At 36.3% G+C, this 18,820-nt stretch overlaps 1 protein-coding gene across 2 annotated transcripts in view; it reads left to right on the top strand.

Moving 5' to 3' along the window:
* The first annotated feature begins 2,324 nt into the window (after window positions 1-2,324).
* The window catches only part of prtgb (protogenin homolog b (Gallus gallus)), a 43,067-nt gene continuing 26,571 nt past the window's right edge, over window positions 2,325-18,820 (top strand). For both annotated transcript variants that reach the window (XM_067436258.1, XM_067436257.1), the window contains exons 1-5: window positions 2,325-2,503; window positions 4,096-4,395; window positions 14,918-15,059; window positions 15,532-15,665; window positions 16,206-16,502. In XM_067436258.1, the coding sequence (XP_067292359.1) occupies window positions 2,437-2,503; window positions 4,096-4,395; window positions 14,918-15,059; window positions 15,532-15,665; window positions 16,206-16,502 (940 nt within the window). In that variant the 5' untranslated portion in view covers window positions 2,325-2,436. The remainder of the gene's footprint in view (window positions 2,504-4,095; window positions 4,396-14,917; window positions 15,060-15,531; window positions 15,666-16,205; window positions 16,503-18,820) is intronic.

Here is an 18,820-nt window from a genome sequence, read left to right as displayed (position 1 = left end):
TGCGATTGATAAGGGACGTATTACAATCATATAAAGGTATATACTGGGATTTACTGATGTTTGAGACGATTTACAACAACGATTGAATTAAATGTGAAACTTTCACTGCAAAAGATGCTCTTCTTCTGTAGTATCTTTTCTTGTTTCCAGTCCAAATATCTGATTTCAATCAGAAACAAGATTATTTTTTAGATATTTGGACTGGAAACAAGACAAATACTAAAGAAGAGCTTTTTTTGCCGTGTTGAAGGACTGAGATAGGTTGTGAACCGTCCTCTGATGATCTTTGTTGTGTGTGTGTAGTTGCATATTTTGTATCTGTGGATGAATGTACACTGAGTGCGAGTGTGTCTGATGTTTAGTGTCCCGCACACTCCAAAAATACTGGGTTAAAAACAGCCCAAGTTGGGTTGAAAATAGACAAACCCAGACATTGGGTTGTTTGAATCGGCCCATTCACTGGGTTCAAACAAGCCAATTTATGTGTTTGTCAATTTTCAACCCAACTTGGGCTGTTTTTAACCCAGCATTTTTAGAGTGCATGATGAGGGAGGGGCGGATCGGCTGATACAGCTGCTCTCTGATCAATAACCGCATACACACACACACACACACACGCTGCATAAATATATTCACCCTTTCTATCAGAACCAGCATTAACTTCTGGAGCAGTTTGAGCTCCAGTAGCTCGTCTGTTTGATCGGACCCCACGGGCCAGCCTTCGCTCCCCACGTGCATCAATGAGCCTTGGCCGCCCATGACCCTGTGGCCGGTTCTCCACTGGTCCTTCCTTGGAGCACTTTTGATAGATACTGACCACTGCAGACCGGGAACAGCCCACAAGAGCTGCAGTTTTGGAGATGCTCTGACCCAGTCGTCTAGCCGTCACAATCTGGCCAAACTCGCTCAAATCCTTACGCTTGCCCATTTCTCCTGCTTCACACACATCAACTCTGAGGACTAAATGTTCACTTGCTGCCTAATATATCCCACCCACTAACAGGAGCCGTGATGAAGAGATCATCAGTGTTATTCACTGGTCATAATGTTATGCCTGATCAGTGTATATACTGTAGGGTAAGATGGTGGCTCATCTTACCCTACAGTTTAAAGGCTACACCGTTACCAATGGTTGTCCCTTATGTTATCTAACCCTATTTGTTCTTCTTCTCGCCAAAGATGAAAAATCTCATCTCAGCACTTTTGATGAATGGCGACGCTAGTTTTAATTTGGTCATATAATCTGAATATCAACATTTGGGAGATTTGGTCGGACGAAGCAGTTTTGAGGTCAGTTGGATGTCATCTAAGGATGTTGTGTTGAGTATCAAAGTGTTTTGTGTCCATTTTTAATGTTTTTTTAGATTTGTGGAGTAAAGTTTTAGTTTTTATGTTGAAGTAAAAAAGATAAACTTAGACATTCGGGGTAAGATGGGCCACTAGTATTGATACAAACGTCTTCAAGTGTTACTAGTGTTGTTGTTTTTTTTAAATTAAATGTAAAAATAAAAATATCACTCATTATTTATTTATTTTATTTAATTTTTTAATTAATGGGGTTTTTATTGAATTAGATGTATTTTTCAGACGTTTGCTTTCATGATTTTCAGAAATTATTCGATTTGCATTCATTCAACTAAAATATATAATAATAATAAAATATACTACAATAAAACCATGGTTATTATAGTTAAACAATGGTAACCACTCATTAACCAATGTTTTACTTTAGCTTAACCATGGTATTACTGTGATCAATGTGACAAAAAAAACATCCACTGCAAAAAATGATTTTCTTACTTAGTATTTTTGTGGTGTTTCGAGTCCAAACATCTAAAAATTCTTAAAACAAGAAGTAGTTACTACACGAGCAAAGGTAATTGTCTTGTTTTGGGGGAAAATAACTCAAAATGAAGAGAGTTTTTGCTTAAAATAAGATAAATAATCTGCCAATGGGGTGAGAAAAATAATCTAAATTCAAACAGAAAACGAGATTATTTTTCTCACCCCATCGGCAGATTATTTATCTTATTTTAAGCAAAAACTCTCTTCATTTTCAGTTATTTTTCCCCAAAACAAGACGATAATTTTTACTTGTCTAGTAAAAGTTTCTTAATGTAAGAATTTTTAGATATTTTGACTAGAAACAAGACAAAAATACTGAGTAAGAAAAGCATTTTTTTGCAGTGTGGTTACTACACTTTCCCAGCTGTGTAACTTATTGTTATTAATTCAAAGATGGAGAGAGTGGACACACCAGGGGAACTCATGAATATTTAATGAGCTCTGGAGTCACGTGTTCGCGGGGGGCGGGAGCAGCGCGCTCAGCAGCAGCGCGAGCTCGAGCTTCAGTCAGTGAACGGATCTCTGGAGAGTCATGACGCGCTCCGGTCGCGCGCGGGTTTAACGCACGGAATGATCGGGAATTGTCGATAAATGGGGTCCGTGAAATGGAGACCACATCAGCGTCTGCTGATATTACTCCGGGTTTTATCGTTTTCCGGTAAGATATGTTTCATTCACGCGTATTTTGACAGGACTCTCGTGCGTAAAGGCTGAAGGTCTCCAAGTTCAGAATGAAAGATGTGACCGTTTGTTTACCACCCGCTGAACAACACCTAAACGTCCTCCAGATTACATCTTTAGACTGGTTTAGGTCAGTGTTAGAATATTTAGATGGGAAATTAACTATTGAAGGAATAACTGATCAGAAGTGCTGCTCATTACGAAAATTATCCATGGTTTTACTACACTAACCATAGTTTAACCATGGTATTTGTGGTAAAACTGTGAAAACCATGGTTACTACATTAAAACCACAGGTATTATAGATAAACCATGGAAACCACTCATTAACCAATGTTTTACCATAGTTTAATCATGGTATTTGTGGTAAAACTGTGATCAATATGACAAAGGAACATGGTTATTATAGTTAAACCATGGTTTTGCTTCACTAACCATAATTCTACCATGATATGTGTGGTAAACCTGGGATCAAACCACCAAGAAAACATGGTTACTATACATTTACTATAATAAAACCATTTGTATTGTAGTTAAACCATGGCAATTGCAATTTAGCCAATGTTTTACCATAGTTTAATCATGGTAATTTTGGTAAAACTTATCAATATGACAAAAGAACATGGTTATTATTACAGTTAAACCATGGTTTTGCTACACTAACCATAGTTAAACCATAATATTTGTGGTTAAACTGGGATCAAACCACCCAAAAACATGGTTACTACACGGTTTACTATAATAAAACCATGGTTCGTTTTCATAAAGTGAGTTTGAACACGAGTAAATATTCAATTTTAATCTGAAATATGTTTGTACATTTGTTCCTTGATGTTCTGGTACGTATACTAAAAAGTAGCTTCCTGTTTGACTTTTAAATCACCCTTTTTGTGCATTAAATTATAATTTTTCTTAACAGTAATATGTATTTTCATCATTAGAAATAATTTATATTCTAACATCACTCCTTGAAAGACTGAACTGGCTTTTAAAGATCAGACTATTGCAGTGGATGCCATGAGTTTTATGTCTGAAGAAATATTATTTTACAAACTTGTATGACTGAACTAACAACAAAATAGATCTTAAGGGTAAGATCCGGCTCCTTAAAGGGATAATTCACCCAAAAATCATTTACTCACGCTCATGTTCTTCCAAACCTGTATGAGTTTCTTTCTTCTGCTGAACACAAAAGAAGATATTTTGAAGAATATATGTAACAAAGCAGATAGAGCAACAATTGACTACCATAGTATTTTCCCCCCTACTATGGTAGTCCATGGTTGCTGGATTGTTATTTTTGGGTGTACTATCCCTTTAACACACCAACACATGGCTCAATTTCACTGTTTATCATGTGGAAAAGCCAAAGGCATGAAAATTAGACTGAAAAGGCATCAATGTCCAGCAAAAGCACCATTGATTCTTCTCGCTCAGTTGACTGTGACTAAATGGATTAGGCTCGTTCTTTCATATCCAAGTTTTGGTTCGCTGGAATCATAATTTGTGTAAACTGTGTAGGCTTGACCAGAATTGTGTCCAATGTTTATAATGCCATCTCATCTCCAGGGGTTTTTGGCTTTAGCGAGTTATCTTTTACCATCCAGCCCAAAGACGTGGCTGCATCTCGGGGCGAGCGTGTGATTTTGGACTGTCAGGCTCAAGGCGAGTCGCCAATATCTGTGCGATGGAGGAAAAATGGCATCCAGCTCCAGGAAAGCGGCCACATACGCGTCCTGTCCAACGGATCGCTGTGCATCTCCGCTGTGAGGAGTTCAACAGAGCAATCAGATGAAGGCTTCTATCAGTGCCTCGTCCAGAACAAATACGGAGCCATCCTGAGCCAAAGATCCCGCCTTACAATCTCAGGTACGAATGGAGCCGGAAAATGGGTTGAAGGGGCAAATGTTGAAGTGTGTAGGCTATCATCTGGGCCGTCACTGACCACATGCTATGTGTTTGTGAAAGAGCATTTATCGCAAATAGAAGTAGTGCAGGACTTTCAGCTTTCAGTTTAAATCCCAAACTCTGTTATTTTTGATCCAAAAACAATCTGAAATTTTGAAAAGGCCCCACAATCTCATGACGCAAACATTTTAATTGTAAATGAGTTGTGGAAGTGATTCAACGATTGTTATGTAATGAGGCGGTTATTATATAACATTTTAACCCTTAACTGCATGAGTTTTGCCAATCACTCTTGCATATTCGGGTCTTTAGTGACCCGGATCTGTATCTAACATGGGTAGATGTTAGACGTGTCACGATAATATAAAACTCTTGATATTAGAATAACAATTACAGAAGAATAAACTAAAGCCTATTTCGTTGGCTTTTGGAGCTTGGAAGGGTTCAGTTTGAGCAGATGTTTTATCCCATCATCACTGTCCTCGCCAGAGCTCATTTCCCAGTATATTCAGCATCTGCTCATATTCGCCAAACATCTCAATCTCAAACATAATTTTGAACGTCTTCAAAATCTATATTTTGTTCTCTGACAGCTTCTTCTCCAGATCCATCATCAAGTGACACTTATATCTGATTGTGTTCAGTACTTGCTCTCTGCAGTAAATCGCTGAGTTTTGCAGATTATAATTACTATTGTTTAGTTTTCTGTCTGAGGTAACTGAGTGAAACGTCACTTCATCATTGCGTATAAGTGAATTACACTTATTTCATCATTATAGATTGTTGTGCAGAAAAAATGTACGTAGACTCTTACACACGTCGGGTCGTTAGCGACCCTATACAAATTTTACAAAAAAGGAGTGGAAAAACTGGCATTCAATTATAATTGTATTATTTTTTTCTTGTAATATTGTTTATCGTGGATTTATTGAGGAATACTAAGAAGGTTGATGTCTAACTTTAAACAATTAATGAGGAGGAGGAGGAGGGTAGTGAATGACGTCCCGGGTCCCTAACGACCCGAGGTATGCATTTAAGGGTTAATAGGTGGCCAGAATATTAAATAATCTTCATAAATGCTCAGTAAATGAGCTCAAGATGTGCTCTAACATGCTCAATGTTAAAAAATGGAAATGTATCTGTATATTTTAAGTGCATAAATGAAAAATGTTGCATTTTATCTAGACCTTTTATAGCGTTTGAATTGGAAATGGGTTGTGGTAGTGATTCAACGGTTGTTATGTGATGTTTCGGTCAAGTTTTGATCTGTTTAAAGTAAGGATGGGTCGATACCACAATTGTGTCTTCGGTACGGTACCACAATCTAATACCGAAGTACCGATATTAAATCGACACCACGGTCTGATATTAGCGCGGGTATATTGCACGCGAATGAGAACAATTATGCAAGTTTTGAGTTTATAAAGTGGGAAATTACCACAAATGTTTATTAGTAAATTAATCAGCAAAGCTTATCACATCAAATCAGTCATTTGAAAACTGTCTTGTGAGAAATAATTTCAGCAAAAATCTCTCAAATTGCTTCTTGTTTCAAAAGACATCGCACTACACTAAAGCAATCTGCATAATCCGATTCAACATTTCACGCTCGTCTCGGGATGGAGAACGGGAATCATTTGAACACGCAAGAGATTTTACAGCATTTTGTAATAACAGTTACAGGAGATATGAGCTCATAACAACGACACACACACACACACACACACACACACACACACACACACACACACACACACACACACACACACACACACATGCCTGTACCTTAGAGCTCGCACATTACACATTAAGTTTCCTTAAACAGTCAAACACACAGAATGATGTACAAATGTCCGTCTTTAGTGAGTATTCACATAAACACAGTCGGTTGTGTCTAACGCCAATGTAAATAGTGCAATAGTACGCGTAAAAATATTTAAAACGTTTTATTGCACTGGTTAATGGTTAAAACGAAAGCTGGAGATTGTGATATTCGATGTTATGTTAGGCTATGTGTGTGTGTTGATCAGTGTAAAAAGAAAATAAATGTCTAAATGAGATGTTTTGAATGATCACTGACCTGTCGATCTCTTCAGAAGTCTTAAAGTCAGGATAGTGACAGATGCTTCTTCTTCATCAGTTTAATAAGCAAAGTAATTACACATTTCACTTCTACTCCTCTCTTTATTAATTCGTTTTGGGCATCTTGAGTGAGATTCAACTGCTTTATCTATTGTTTTTCGTCTATGTTGTCGTCACATTCGCCGGTTGTTTCGAGTCAGTTTGTGTAGCGCGCTGCCATCTAGCGGAAAAGCAGCATATACCGAAATGTGCAAAATCATGATATCGTACCGTTTGAAATAAAATATATACCGGTATTTTTCCAGTACCGGTATACTGCGCATCCCTAGTTTAAAGTAGGGATGGGTCACGATTTTCAAATATTCGATTAGTTGATTTAATTATAGAATATCGAATAGATTGTGCGATTATCGTCCTGTATTTAACTTGCATTACCCATGTTTCCGGTGCTAATGTGGTGGTGACACGTTCATTTTAGGCTTCCCCTTTTTATATTTTAGACATTCATTAATTAAAAGAAACTATGAGATGTGCTGTGCTGGTGGAAACAACTCGAGAACACGCGACTGTCAAGACTCGCGCTGTTTTAAGAGTGGGTTCTTCTTAAAAGAAAAATAAGCACAAATACACTGCAGGGTCCCTTTCGGTCGTATATAAGGTAAATCCCCAACGCTATCATCATCCCTTACGTTACTGAACTAATGACATAATAATCGGCTAAACTACACGCGCTGGTTACTTTTCTTCCCGAACGAGTACACCTGAGTGTTGGTCACACACACACACACACACACACACACACACACACACACACACACATACTGTAGAATTGCATGACATACAGCGGTTACGGTAATTTGTGTCGATGTCAAATAACAGTCGCATGTTTCAGCATGTTAATAATTATATGGCTTGAGTTATATGTCCTATTCCCTAATTAATTTAACAGTTTATCATACAGACTGAGAGTGTGAATGCTCTCTCTCTCTCTCTCTCTCTCTCTCTCTGTTTATGTGTGTAGCCTATATGTGAGGAGTTGCGATTTTTGAATAATAATCGAGTAATTTCCATCGATCTTTGAATATTATTTTTGCTTTAAATGCCCATCCCTAGTTTAAAGGGGCCAAATATCAAGTGATCTCCCGTATCTGTGCTCGGACACGAGCAGATGTTCGTGCTCGCTCATGCGTGTGCATGCTAGAGTTTGAGCTGTGTCATTGCCTCCAGTGCAATTGTTTCCTGGTCAGCTACCGGCAGGAATCTGTGAAAGGCCACTGGCGGTTGTCTTTTGTCCCGCATGGCCCCGGCTGGCCTCTGAGCGGAGAAAAGGGAGGTTTGTTCGCCCCTGAACCTGTGGACAGAGCAACAGCTGTGCCTATTGAACTCGCTCGGCCCTGACCTTCACAAAGAGACTCACGAGAGGAGTTCAAGCTCAACCCAAGGCTGCTCGGATGCGGGATCTGGGATTCCTGATGGGGAAGATGTGCTGCGGAGGGGGATGGGATGGACATTACACTCTCCAATGGGCTATATATAGTTATACAGGGGTTTACTGGGGTCCCCAGAACATTTCAGAGGATTAAAGACAAAGCAAAAATGGATAAAGTCTTGCGAATAATTGAACTGCTTAATTTCTAAATGTTTCTCTCCTTGTTTGCCATACTTTCCAGAATGGTTTGCTTTGTATGTTTCTAGTGAGTTTTTCTCCCTATAGTCCAGCTTGTTTGCTCACTGGGGTTGTAGAGCAGTAGTAGTCTTAACGCGGTATGTAAGCTGCTTACATACATTATTGTGAAAGTTGCATATAGGCTACAATTAATCATTCATTGAAAACTTTCTAATTCAGGTTTAAATAGCCAACATTAGTTACAGCCAATTTAAGTTTGGAAACAATATGTTGCATTTATAATGTCACACTTACTGTTTATCTAACAGTTACAATGTATTTTCATACATACAAATTATATAGATGGGTAGAGGAAGGGGGTTCCCCATAAAGGTTCATCATATTTGGGGGTCCTTGGCATCATATCAGGCATTGTTATATTGAATTCATCAGCATCATCTGATAACTATATTAATATAATATAATGTTGCAATTAGCTGATATTAGATACATTAGCTACATATAATAATATCTGATATTAAATATTATTAAAAAACAGCACAAAAAAAAATCTACATCAGTGGGTTAATTAGAGTCTCTTGAAGCATCAGAAATACATTTGGGTCCAAAAATAACAAAAACTACGACTTTATTCAGCATTGGCTTCTCTTCCGGGTTTGTGTTCAATCCTCAAATAAAGATTAAAACTTTGAATAAAGTCGTAGTTTTTGTTATTTTTGGACCCAAATGTATTTTCTCTGCTTCAAGAGACTCTAATTAACCCACTGATGTCTCATATGGACTACTGTGATGATGTTTTTATTCCCTTTCTGGACATGGACAGTATAGTGTGCATACACTTGCATACGCTCTCAGACTAAATATAAAATATCTTAAACTGTGTGAAGATGAACGGAGGTCTGACGGGTGTGGGACGACATTAATGATATACATTTCATTTTTGGGTGAACTAGCCCTTTAAGGGATCTGGAGCAGAATAGAGGGGGTGTATTGGTGCCTCACTGCCCGTCTGTCCAGAGGTCAGTGGGGGAGGTCAGAGGTCACAGGGGTTGTGGGACAGGCTTTATTCTGCAGTGGGCCGCCCCATGGCCGGTCGATTCATTCACAGATGTGTCTTTAGAGGAGCGGAGTGTGTTTTGTTAGAGCCGTCAGACCCGCAGCTCAAGCAGAAGATCAGGGAAACTGGGATCTTTTAAAGCGCTGGTTCTGTGTGTTTTTTCTAGGCTTGGTTGTGTTTATGGGGCGCAGTATAACATGTCTTAATACTTCTTTTTTGTTTTTAACGCTGTATTTTTCTTCTATTCTCCCTTTACTCCACACCGCTGTCTGTGCTTTGAACAGCTCGTCTGCTTCCTGCTTCTATGAAGCCCCTCCCTCTGAAAAACACAATGGTCTTAGATTGGTCAGATGGCCAAATGTAGTTTCCTGTATTTTTATTGGCTGAAGTGCCAAGCACAGGTTAAGGCCACGCCCCTTCCCATTACGGGCAGAAGTCTCATCTGCGGGGACTAGCGAGGGTTTATGATGTCACCGACCCAGGAAGAAGCTCATTGTAGTCCAAACCGGCCATTTTTGTAGGCAATAAACTGCCGTAACTTTAAAAGACAATATCTCCGTTTGCAGTGAACTTTCAGTGCTGTAACTTTGCAGAGACTGTTTATGCTCAAGCAGCGACATTACACACTAACTAAAGTTAAACAAGTCAAATCGCATTCAGCCACCACTTTAATGAACAGCTGGATCATTCTTCATCTCTGGATAACTGGATGTTTCTAAACCCTCACGTTTAAGATTAAGTTTAAACTCTCAGATTTGATTGGAGACAATAACAATTTGCTAGGAAAACTCAAACACATATACGTATATGCACATATATGTAACAGCAAGTCATCACTAATGAAATGCTTTATGATTATACTTAATAATGTCACAGTGCAAAATAGGCTCAAAGGCAAACCCTTTATTCCTCTTTCTACGAGTCTGAAGGAATTATTTTGTTAGTATTTTAACAGCAAGTTTCATTATTAGAGTCCTTGTAGGGATTATATCAAATCACTTTCCTTTACGCTTTTAATCAGAAGAGTCTCTGACTGACATTGGGTGGATAGACGGACTCTGACTGACCTCTGACCTTTGGTAGGAAACCTTTGTCCTGTTTGACCTAGGCATTGATCTGTCCTTTACAACCTGGCTGACCACTCACACGCACGCACGCACGCACGCACGCACGCACGCACACACACACACACTCTCACACACTTACTCTCTCTCTCTCTCTCTCTCTCTCTCTCTCTCTCTCTCTCTCTCTCTCTCTCTCTCTCTCTCTCTCTCTCTCTCTCTCTCTCTCTCTCTCTCTCTCACTCACACACATACACACACATACACACCCAACACACACTTACACTCTCACACACACATTCATGTAAATATATTGGTAAATGAATATAATCATGCAGTTTGAAGAAGAATATACTCATTTGTTAGTCGTATTCACTCAATAGCTTTACATTTGTTCCTAAAGAGTGTTGACTCCGAACAGTAACAGCTGTGTAACCAATTCAGCCTGACATCTATAGATAAGATCTTTAAAACAATATTGAGGGTTTTTTCAACAAAGAACCAGTGTTAGTCTATATAATAGTTTGTGTATTCAAGAGAGAGAAAAAAATGAAAACTGAAACCTGTTCAGGCTACAAGGATTTTATTTAAATGTTATGCTACTCGTCTCAGAATGTTCAGAGAACATTCATATTTTAAATGTTGCTAGTTTCAGAATGTTCAAATGTTAAAATGTTACTAGTTTCGGAATGTTCCATTTTTTAAATGTTACTAGTTTCAGAATGTTCAAATTTTAAAATGTTACCAGTTTCAGAATGTTCAAATTTTAAAATGTTACCAGTTTCAGAATGTTCAAACTTTTAAATGCTACTAGTTTTGGAATGTTCCAATTTTAAAAAGCTACTCGTTTCGTAACGTTCAAATTTTAAAATGCTACTAGTTTCAGAATGTTCAAACTTTAAAATTTTACTAGTTTCAGAATGTTCCAATTTTAAAATGTTACTAGTTTCAGAATGTTCAAATGTTAAAATGTTTCTAGTTTCGGCATGTTCCAATTTTAAAATGTTACTAGTTTCAGAATGTTCAAATGTTAAAATGTTTCTAGTTTCGGCATGTTCCAATTTTAAAATGTTACTAGTTTCAGAATGTTCAAACTTTAAATTGCTACTAGTTTCGGAATGTTCCAATTTTTAAATGCTACTAGTTTCAGAATGTTCCAATTTTAAAATGTTACTAGTTTCAGAATGTTCAAACTTTAAAATGTTACTAGTTTCAGAATGTTCAAATGTTACAATGTTTCTAGTTTCGGCATGTTCCAATTTTAAAATGTTACTAGTTTCGGAATGTTCAAATTTTAAAATGTTACTAGTTTCAGAATGTTCAAACTTTAAATTGCTACTAGTTTCGGAATGTTCCAATTTTTAAATGCTACTAGTTTCAGAATGTTCCCATTTTAAAATGTTACTAGTTTCAGAATGTTCAAACTTTAAAATGCTACTAGTTTCGGAATGTTGCAATTTTTAAATGCTACTAGTTTCAGAATGTTAAAATGTTTCTAGTTTCGGCATGTTCCAATTTTAAAATGTTACTAGTTTCAGAATGTTCAAACTTTAAATTGCTACTAGTTTCGGAATGTTCCAATTTTGAAATGCTACTAGTTTCAGAATGTTCCAATTTTAAAATGTTACTAGTTTCAGAATGTTCAAACTTTAAAATGTTACTAGTTTCAGAATGTTCAAATGTTACAATGTTTCTAGTTTCGGCATGTTCCAATTTTAAAATGTTACTAGTTTCAGAATGTTCAAATTTTAAAATGTTACTAGTTTTGGAATGTTCCAATTTTAAAATGTTACTCGTTTCGGAATGTTCCAATTTTAAAATGTTCCTAGTTTCAGAATGTTCAAACTTTAAATTGCTACTAGTTTCGGAATGTTCCAATTTTTAAATGCTACTAGTTTCAGAATGTTCCAATTTTAAAATGTTACTAGTTTCAGAATGTTCAAACTTTAAAATGCTACTAGTTTCGGAATGTTGCAATTTTTAAATGCTACTAGTTTCGGAATGTTCCAATTTTTAAATGCTACTCGTTTCATAACGTTCAAATTTTAAAATGCTACTAGTTTCGGATGTTGCAATTTTTAAATGCTACTAGTTTCGGAATGTTCCAATTTTAAAAGCTACTCGTTCGTAACGTTCAAATTTTAAAATGCTACTAGTTTCTGAATGTTCCTATTTTTAAATGTTACTAGTTTCGGAATGTTAAAATTTTAAAATGTAACTAGTTTCTGAATGTTCTAATTTTTAAATGCTGCTGGCTACTAAAATGTTCCAATTTTTAAATGCTACTAGTTTCAGAATGTTCAATTTAAAATAGCTACTCGTTTCGTAACGTTCAAATTTTAAAATGCTGCCTACTAGTTAAAAATTTCACATTTTTAAAATGCTACTAGTGTCGGAATGTTCAAAGAACCGTCAAAAGTAACATTCCAGCAATGTTTGCCAAATGGAACACTCAAACATGTTTGGACATTCTGAAATCACGTTTTCATAACTCAATGGGAACATTAGCGAAGTGTTTCTGTTCGCTGGGGCTCGTTTTAAAGCGTGAGTTATTTGACTGTCAGTGCTAATTAAGCCTCGCATGTAAATAAAGGAGCTTCTTAATTCCCGTTGTCTGTATCGAACACAGCTGACAGGGATTTTATCAGGAGATGGACTATCATTGATTGCCTCGAGAGGATTTTGGCTGGACTCAGCAGAAACAAAAGGGGGAGGTAACAAAACCCCAGTGGCTTGTGGGTAAAATCAGAGACTGGTCTTTATGCTAATGTTTTTAAAAATGCAGAAATGTCCTGCTCTTCTCCTAGCGCTGCTTTGAAGAAACAGACATTGTTGGATCACCTTTCGCATGTGATATTTTGGTGCTCGTTCGGGTGTTGAAATGGCAGTTATTTGCTGCTTTATAAGCCTGTTCATTGCCTACAGTAACAAGCATATATCGACACACTCAAATGGAAGCATCATTGATTCACACTGATCTATAAAGGGTCGTTATTCACTGTCATTGGCCAATTGATTCATTGATTAGAGCAGCTGTTTAGTATTGGCTGCTGTGCACTCTGGCCCTAAACAGACAGCCAATGTTAAGATCAGACTGAGACAGGCTTTATGCTTTAGGCTTCATATAAACACACCAGATGAAACTGATCGCGTGTCTGATTTCATGCCCTGAACCCTCAACATCTCAGCCTTAAACTGATTGTGCTTTGAGCCCATTGGGAGAATTATCAATGAAAACACATTTAAGTGTTGAATGGCTGTGCAGAAACTGAGGGAAGCATTATGGGATGTCGGTAGATGGATGTGTAGATGGATGTGTTCTAGCACATAACTCCTCTGGTGTTATTAGTTAGCGTTTACCTTTATCTTTAAGACTTCATTACTGATTGTGGCAGACAGTGTTGTCAACTTTATTCATTTTAAAAGGTATTGATTTTGAGAAAGAAAGCCACAAACTTTCACCATTTGCTATTGATGTGGGTCCAAAACAACTAGTCTCTTAATAAATGATGAATTTAATACACATTTAGATCACATACATTGGCCCTTTTTGCTTTATGCGTGTTTGTGAACCAGTGCTGTTTAAGTAGTATTAATATACTATTATAGGTTTAACAATATTTTTTAATTATTTATTTGTTTTCATTCTAATTTTAGTTCATTTTAGTCATTTTGTCGTGTGTGTTTTTTATATGTCTATATAGTTTTTATTAGTATATCAAGTTAAACTAAATTTATACTAGAAATGTTGCCTTGGAAAATAACTAAAATAAGTTTTAAAAAAAAGGAAAAAAAGATTGGTATTTCAAGTAATGGAATTTTTTTATGTTTTTAAATAACTATAATAATAATAATAATAAAACTATGAATAACACTGCTGTTCTTTATATTTTATTTTAAGTAACAGAAATGTTTTATTTGTTTTTTTTTATTTTATTCATATTTATTTTATTTCAAGTAACAAAAATGTATTTAAATAATATAATATAATAACAATAATACCCTGCAGTTTTTTTCATTTGACTTTATTTCAAGTAACAAAAAAGTCTTTATGGTTTTAACTATAACTGTAATTAAAAATATATATATAAGCCGTTTGTGTTTTAAAAATATATTTTTTATTTCGATTAATATTTATTTTATTTCAAATAATGAAAATGTTTTTTAATTGGTTCGAACTATAAAAACTATAATGTAAAAATATAATAACTGCTGTTTTTATATTTTATTTTATTTCAAGTATCAAACATGTTTTGGTTTAAGTATATAAAAACTATAATACAAAAGCTATAATATTTTTATTTTATTTGTATTAACTCTGGTGTGTTTTATATTTTATTTCAGATAAAGTTTATTTTAATTCAATTAACAAAAAGTAATGGTTTTAACTAAAAAAAAATAATATATACTACTTTTGTGTTTTTAGTTTTATTTTATTTCTATTTATTTCAATGTATTTCAATAAATAATGTTTTTTATGGTTCTCTCTCTCTCTCTCTCTCTCTCTCTCTCTCTCTCTCTCTCTCTCTCTCTCTCTCTCTCTCTCTCTCTCTCTCTCTCTCTCTCTCTCTCTCTCTCTCTCTCTCTCTCTCTCTCTCTCTCTCTCTCTCTCTCTCTCTCTCTCTCTCTCTCTCTCTCTCTCTCTCTCTCTCTCAGATGTGTTGTTGTTTGTGACCCACCCTGTCCCAGTGGAGGTTAGGCTGGGCTCTGTGGCCCGATTCTCCTGCTCTGTCTGCGGATCACCAGCGCACATCAGCTGGGAACTCAACCAAAGAGCTCTACCTCTGGATTCAGACAGGTGTGCAACTAAAAAACACAACAAAAGGATCTTTTAAATATATATAATAATGATAATATTTAATAATAAAAGTAGCCTGTTAACCATCACTCCAATAGCGGACACTTTAGGTATCATTTGAAAGGTTCACCACTCAAATTTCACGTTTTGAACATTTTAAATCCATTTACCAGCTCAATTTTTGTGATATCAACTTCAAATTTGGAACACAACTTGATTGGACATATGACTTTGATTCTACCAATTTTAGAAGTTATATGTATTGTTACATACAAATTTTGTATAAAATAAAACTAGTAAAATAAAAATTTAGTACATACGCTTTCACTTCTGATAGAAAACCATGTAAAACCAGCTACCATTTTAAAGCTGTTTTAGGAGCTGTGCTCAACTATATTGTAAAGGTCATAGTGTTAGCATACTGAAAGCCCTCGGGTTGAGTTACTCATTAAACATGCTTTTGTTGTTTCAGAATCACCATTTTGCCAAATGGAGTGCTGCAGATTCGCGACGTGACAATGAGGGATGCTGGGAATTATCGCTGCTTTGCAACAAACATGGCGAGTCGAGTCAAGAGCCGAGAGGCCGAGCTATCCGTCATCCCAGGTGTGTGTTTGTGTGAGGAGGAACACACTGCACAAAATGCTCTTCTTACTCAGTAAATTTGTCTTGTTTCTAGTCTAAATATCTAAAAATTCTTAAATCAAGATGCATTTACTAGATCAGTAAAACGATGTGAGATATTTTTCCTTGTTTTCTTAAAAATAAAATCAAAATGAAGAGAGTTTTTGTTTAAAACAAGCAAAATTATCTGCCAATGGGGTGAGAAAAATAATCTTGTTTCTGATTGAAATCTTCAGTTTCCATCCCAAACAGAAATAAGATTATTTTTCTCACCCCATTGGTAGATAATTTTGCCTGTTTTAAGCAAAAACTCACTTAATTTTGATTTTTTACCCCAGAAAAAAAGATAAAATATCTTATGTCGTTTTACCGATCTAGTAAATGCATCTTAATTTAAGAACTTTTAGATATTTCGACTGGAAACAAGAAAAATATACTAAATAAGAAGAGCATTTTTTGCAGTGCAGTGGTTATTATCAGAATAATTCCAGAGGAATAAAGCATTATAATCTCTGTTTTCAGCATCAGGTCCGAGGCCTCTCATGAAGCCTCACATCATAGCTGGGCCTCAGAACATCAGTGCCGCTCTGCATCAGTCTGTGGTTCTGGAGTGCTTGGCGGAGGGCAATCCTCGGCCGCTGGTGTCCTGGAGCCGGGCCGACTCCAAACCCATAGATGTGTTCGGAGCCAGAGTTCTGGGAAACGGGAACCTGATTATCTCGGCCGTTAAAGCCCAGCACAGCGGCACGTACCTGTGCCGTGCAACCACACCGGGGACACGCAACTACACCATAGCGGCCGGCAACCTCACCGTACTCGGTATGAGATGATAGACGCTTCTAAAGGCCGCTTCACATCAAGAACAATAACTATACTAACATTCACATTAGAATGATAGCTGTGATGATAACTATACTAACATTCACATCAAAAACGATAACTTTAACGATAACTATATTAGCGTTCACACCAAGATCGATAACTTTAACGATAACTATATTAGCATTCACACCAAGAACGAAAACTTTAACAATAACTATATTAGCGTTCACACCAAGACTGATAACTTTAACGATAACTATATTAGGATTCACACCAAGAACGATAACTATATTAGCGTTCACACCAAGACCGATAACTTTAACGATAACTATTTTGGCGTTCACACCAAGACTGATAACTTTAACGATAACTATATTAGGATTCACACCAAGAACGATAACTATATTAGCGTTCACACCAAGACTGATAACTTTAACGATAACTATATTGGCGTTCACACCAAGACCGATAACTTTAACGATAACTATATTAGCGTTCACACCAAGACTGATAACTTTAACGATAACTATATTAGGATTCACACCAAGAACGATAACTATATTAGCGTTCACACCAAGACCGATAACTTTAACGATAACTATATTGGCGTTCACACCAAGACCAATAACTTTAACGATAACTATATTAGCATTCACACCAAGACCGATAACTTTAACGATAACTATATTAGGATTCACACCAAGACCGATAACTTTAACGATAACTATATTAGCGTTCACACCAAGACCGATAACTTTAACGATAACTATATAAGCGTTCACACCAAGAACGATAACTTTAACGATAACTATATTAGCGTTCACACCTAGACCGATAACTTTAACGATAACTATATTAGCGTTCACACCTAGACCGATAACTTTAACGATAACTATATTAGCGTTCACACCAAGACCGATAACTTTAACGATAACTATATTAGCGTTCACACCAAGACCGATAACTTTAACGATAACTATATTAGCGTTCACACCAAGACCGATAACTTTAACGATAACTATATTAGGATTCACACCAAGAACGATAACTATATTAGCGTTCACACCAAGACTGATAACTTTAACGATTACTATATTAGCGTTCACACCAAGACCGATAACTTTAACGATAACTATATTAGCGTTCACACCAAGACTGATAACTTTAACGATAACTATATTAGGATTCACACCAAGAACGATAACTATGTTAGCGTTCACACCAAGACCGATAACTATATTAGCGTTCACACCAAGACCGATAACTTTAACGATAACTATATTGGCGTTCACACCAAGACCGATAACTTTAACGATAACTATATTAGCATTCACACCAAGACCGATAACTTTAACGATAACTATATTAGGATTCACACCAAGAACGATAACTATATTAGCGTTCACACCAAGACCGATAACTTTAACGATAACTATATTGGCGTTCACACCAAGACCGATAACTTTAACGATAACTATATTAGCATTCACACCAAGACCGATAACTTTAACGATAACTATATTAGCGTTCACACCAAGACCGATAACTTTAACGATAACTATATTAGCGTTCACACCAAGAACGATAACTTTAACGATAACTATATTAGCGTTCACACCAAGACCGATAACTTTAACGATAACTATATTAGCGTTCACACCAAGACCGATAACTTTAACGATAACTATATTAGCGTTCACACCAAGACCGATAACTTTAACGATAACTATATTAGCGTTCACACCAAGACCGATAACTTTAACGATAACTATATTAGCGTTCACACCAAGACCGATAACTTTAACGATAACTATATTAGCATTCACACCAAGACCGATAACTTTAACGATAACTATATTAGCGTTCACACCAAGACCGATAACTTTAAGGATAACTATGTTAGTGTCCACAACGATATCGTTCTGTTTATTATAAGCGCGCTGCAGTTTTATTGTCTGCATCTTTAAATGATCAAGCTCTTTAAAATCGGACAGATTCTGATTGGCTGTCAATGCTTTTATCGTTCATCCCCTGATTCCAGCGATATCATTCCTTTGTCATTTTCGTTATAGTTCTGGTCTGGACTTTGCTATTCTCTGAAATGCTACACTGCAAAAAATGATCTTCTTATTTAGTAATTTTTTCTTGTTTCCAGTCCAAATATCTAAATATTCTTAAATCAAGATGCATTTACTAGATCAGTAAAATGTCATCAGATATTTTTCCTTGTTTTCTGGGGGAAAATATCAAAAATGAAGTGAGTTTTTGCTTAAAACAGGCATGATCTGCCAATGGGGTGAGAAAAATAATCTTAT

This window comes from Pseudorasbora parva, chromosome 25, assembly GCF_024679245.1.
Source record: "Pseudorasbora parva isolate DD20220531a chromosome 25, ASM2467924v1, whole genome shotgun sequence".
Classification (NCBI taxonomy): domain Eukaryota; kingdom Metazoa; phylum Chordata; class Actinopteri; order Cypriniformes; family Gobionidae; genus Pseudorasbora; species Pseudorasbora parva.
The sequence above is the reverse complement of the archived record's forward strand: the minus strand, read 5'-3'. Positions and strand labels throughout refer to the sequence as shown.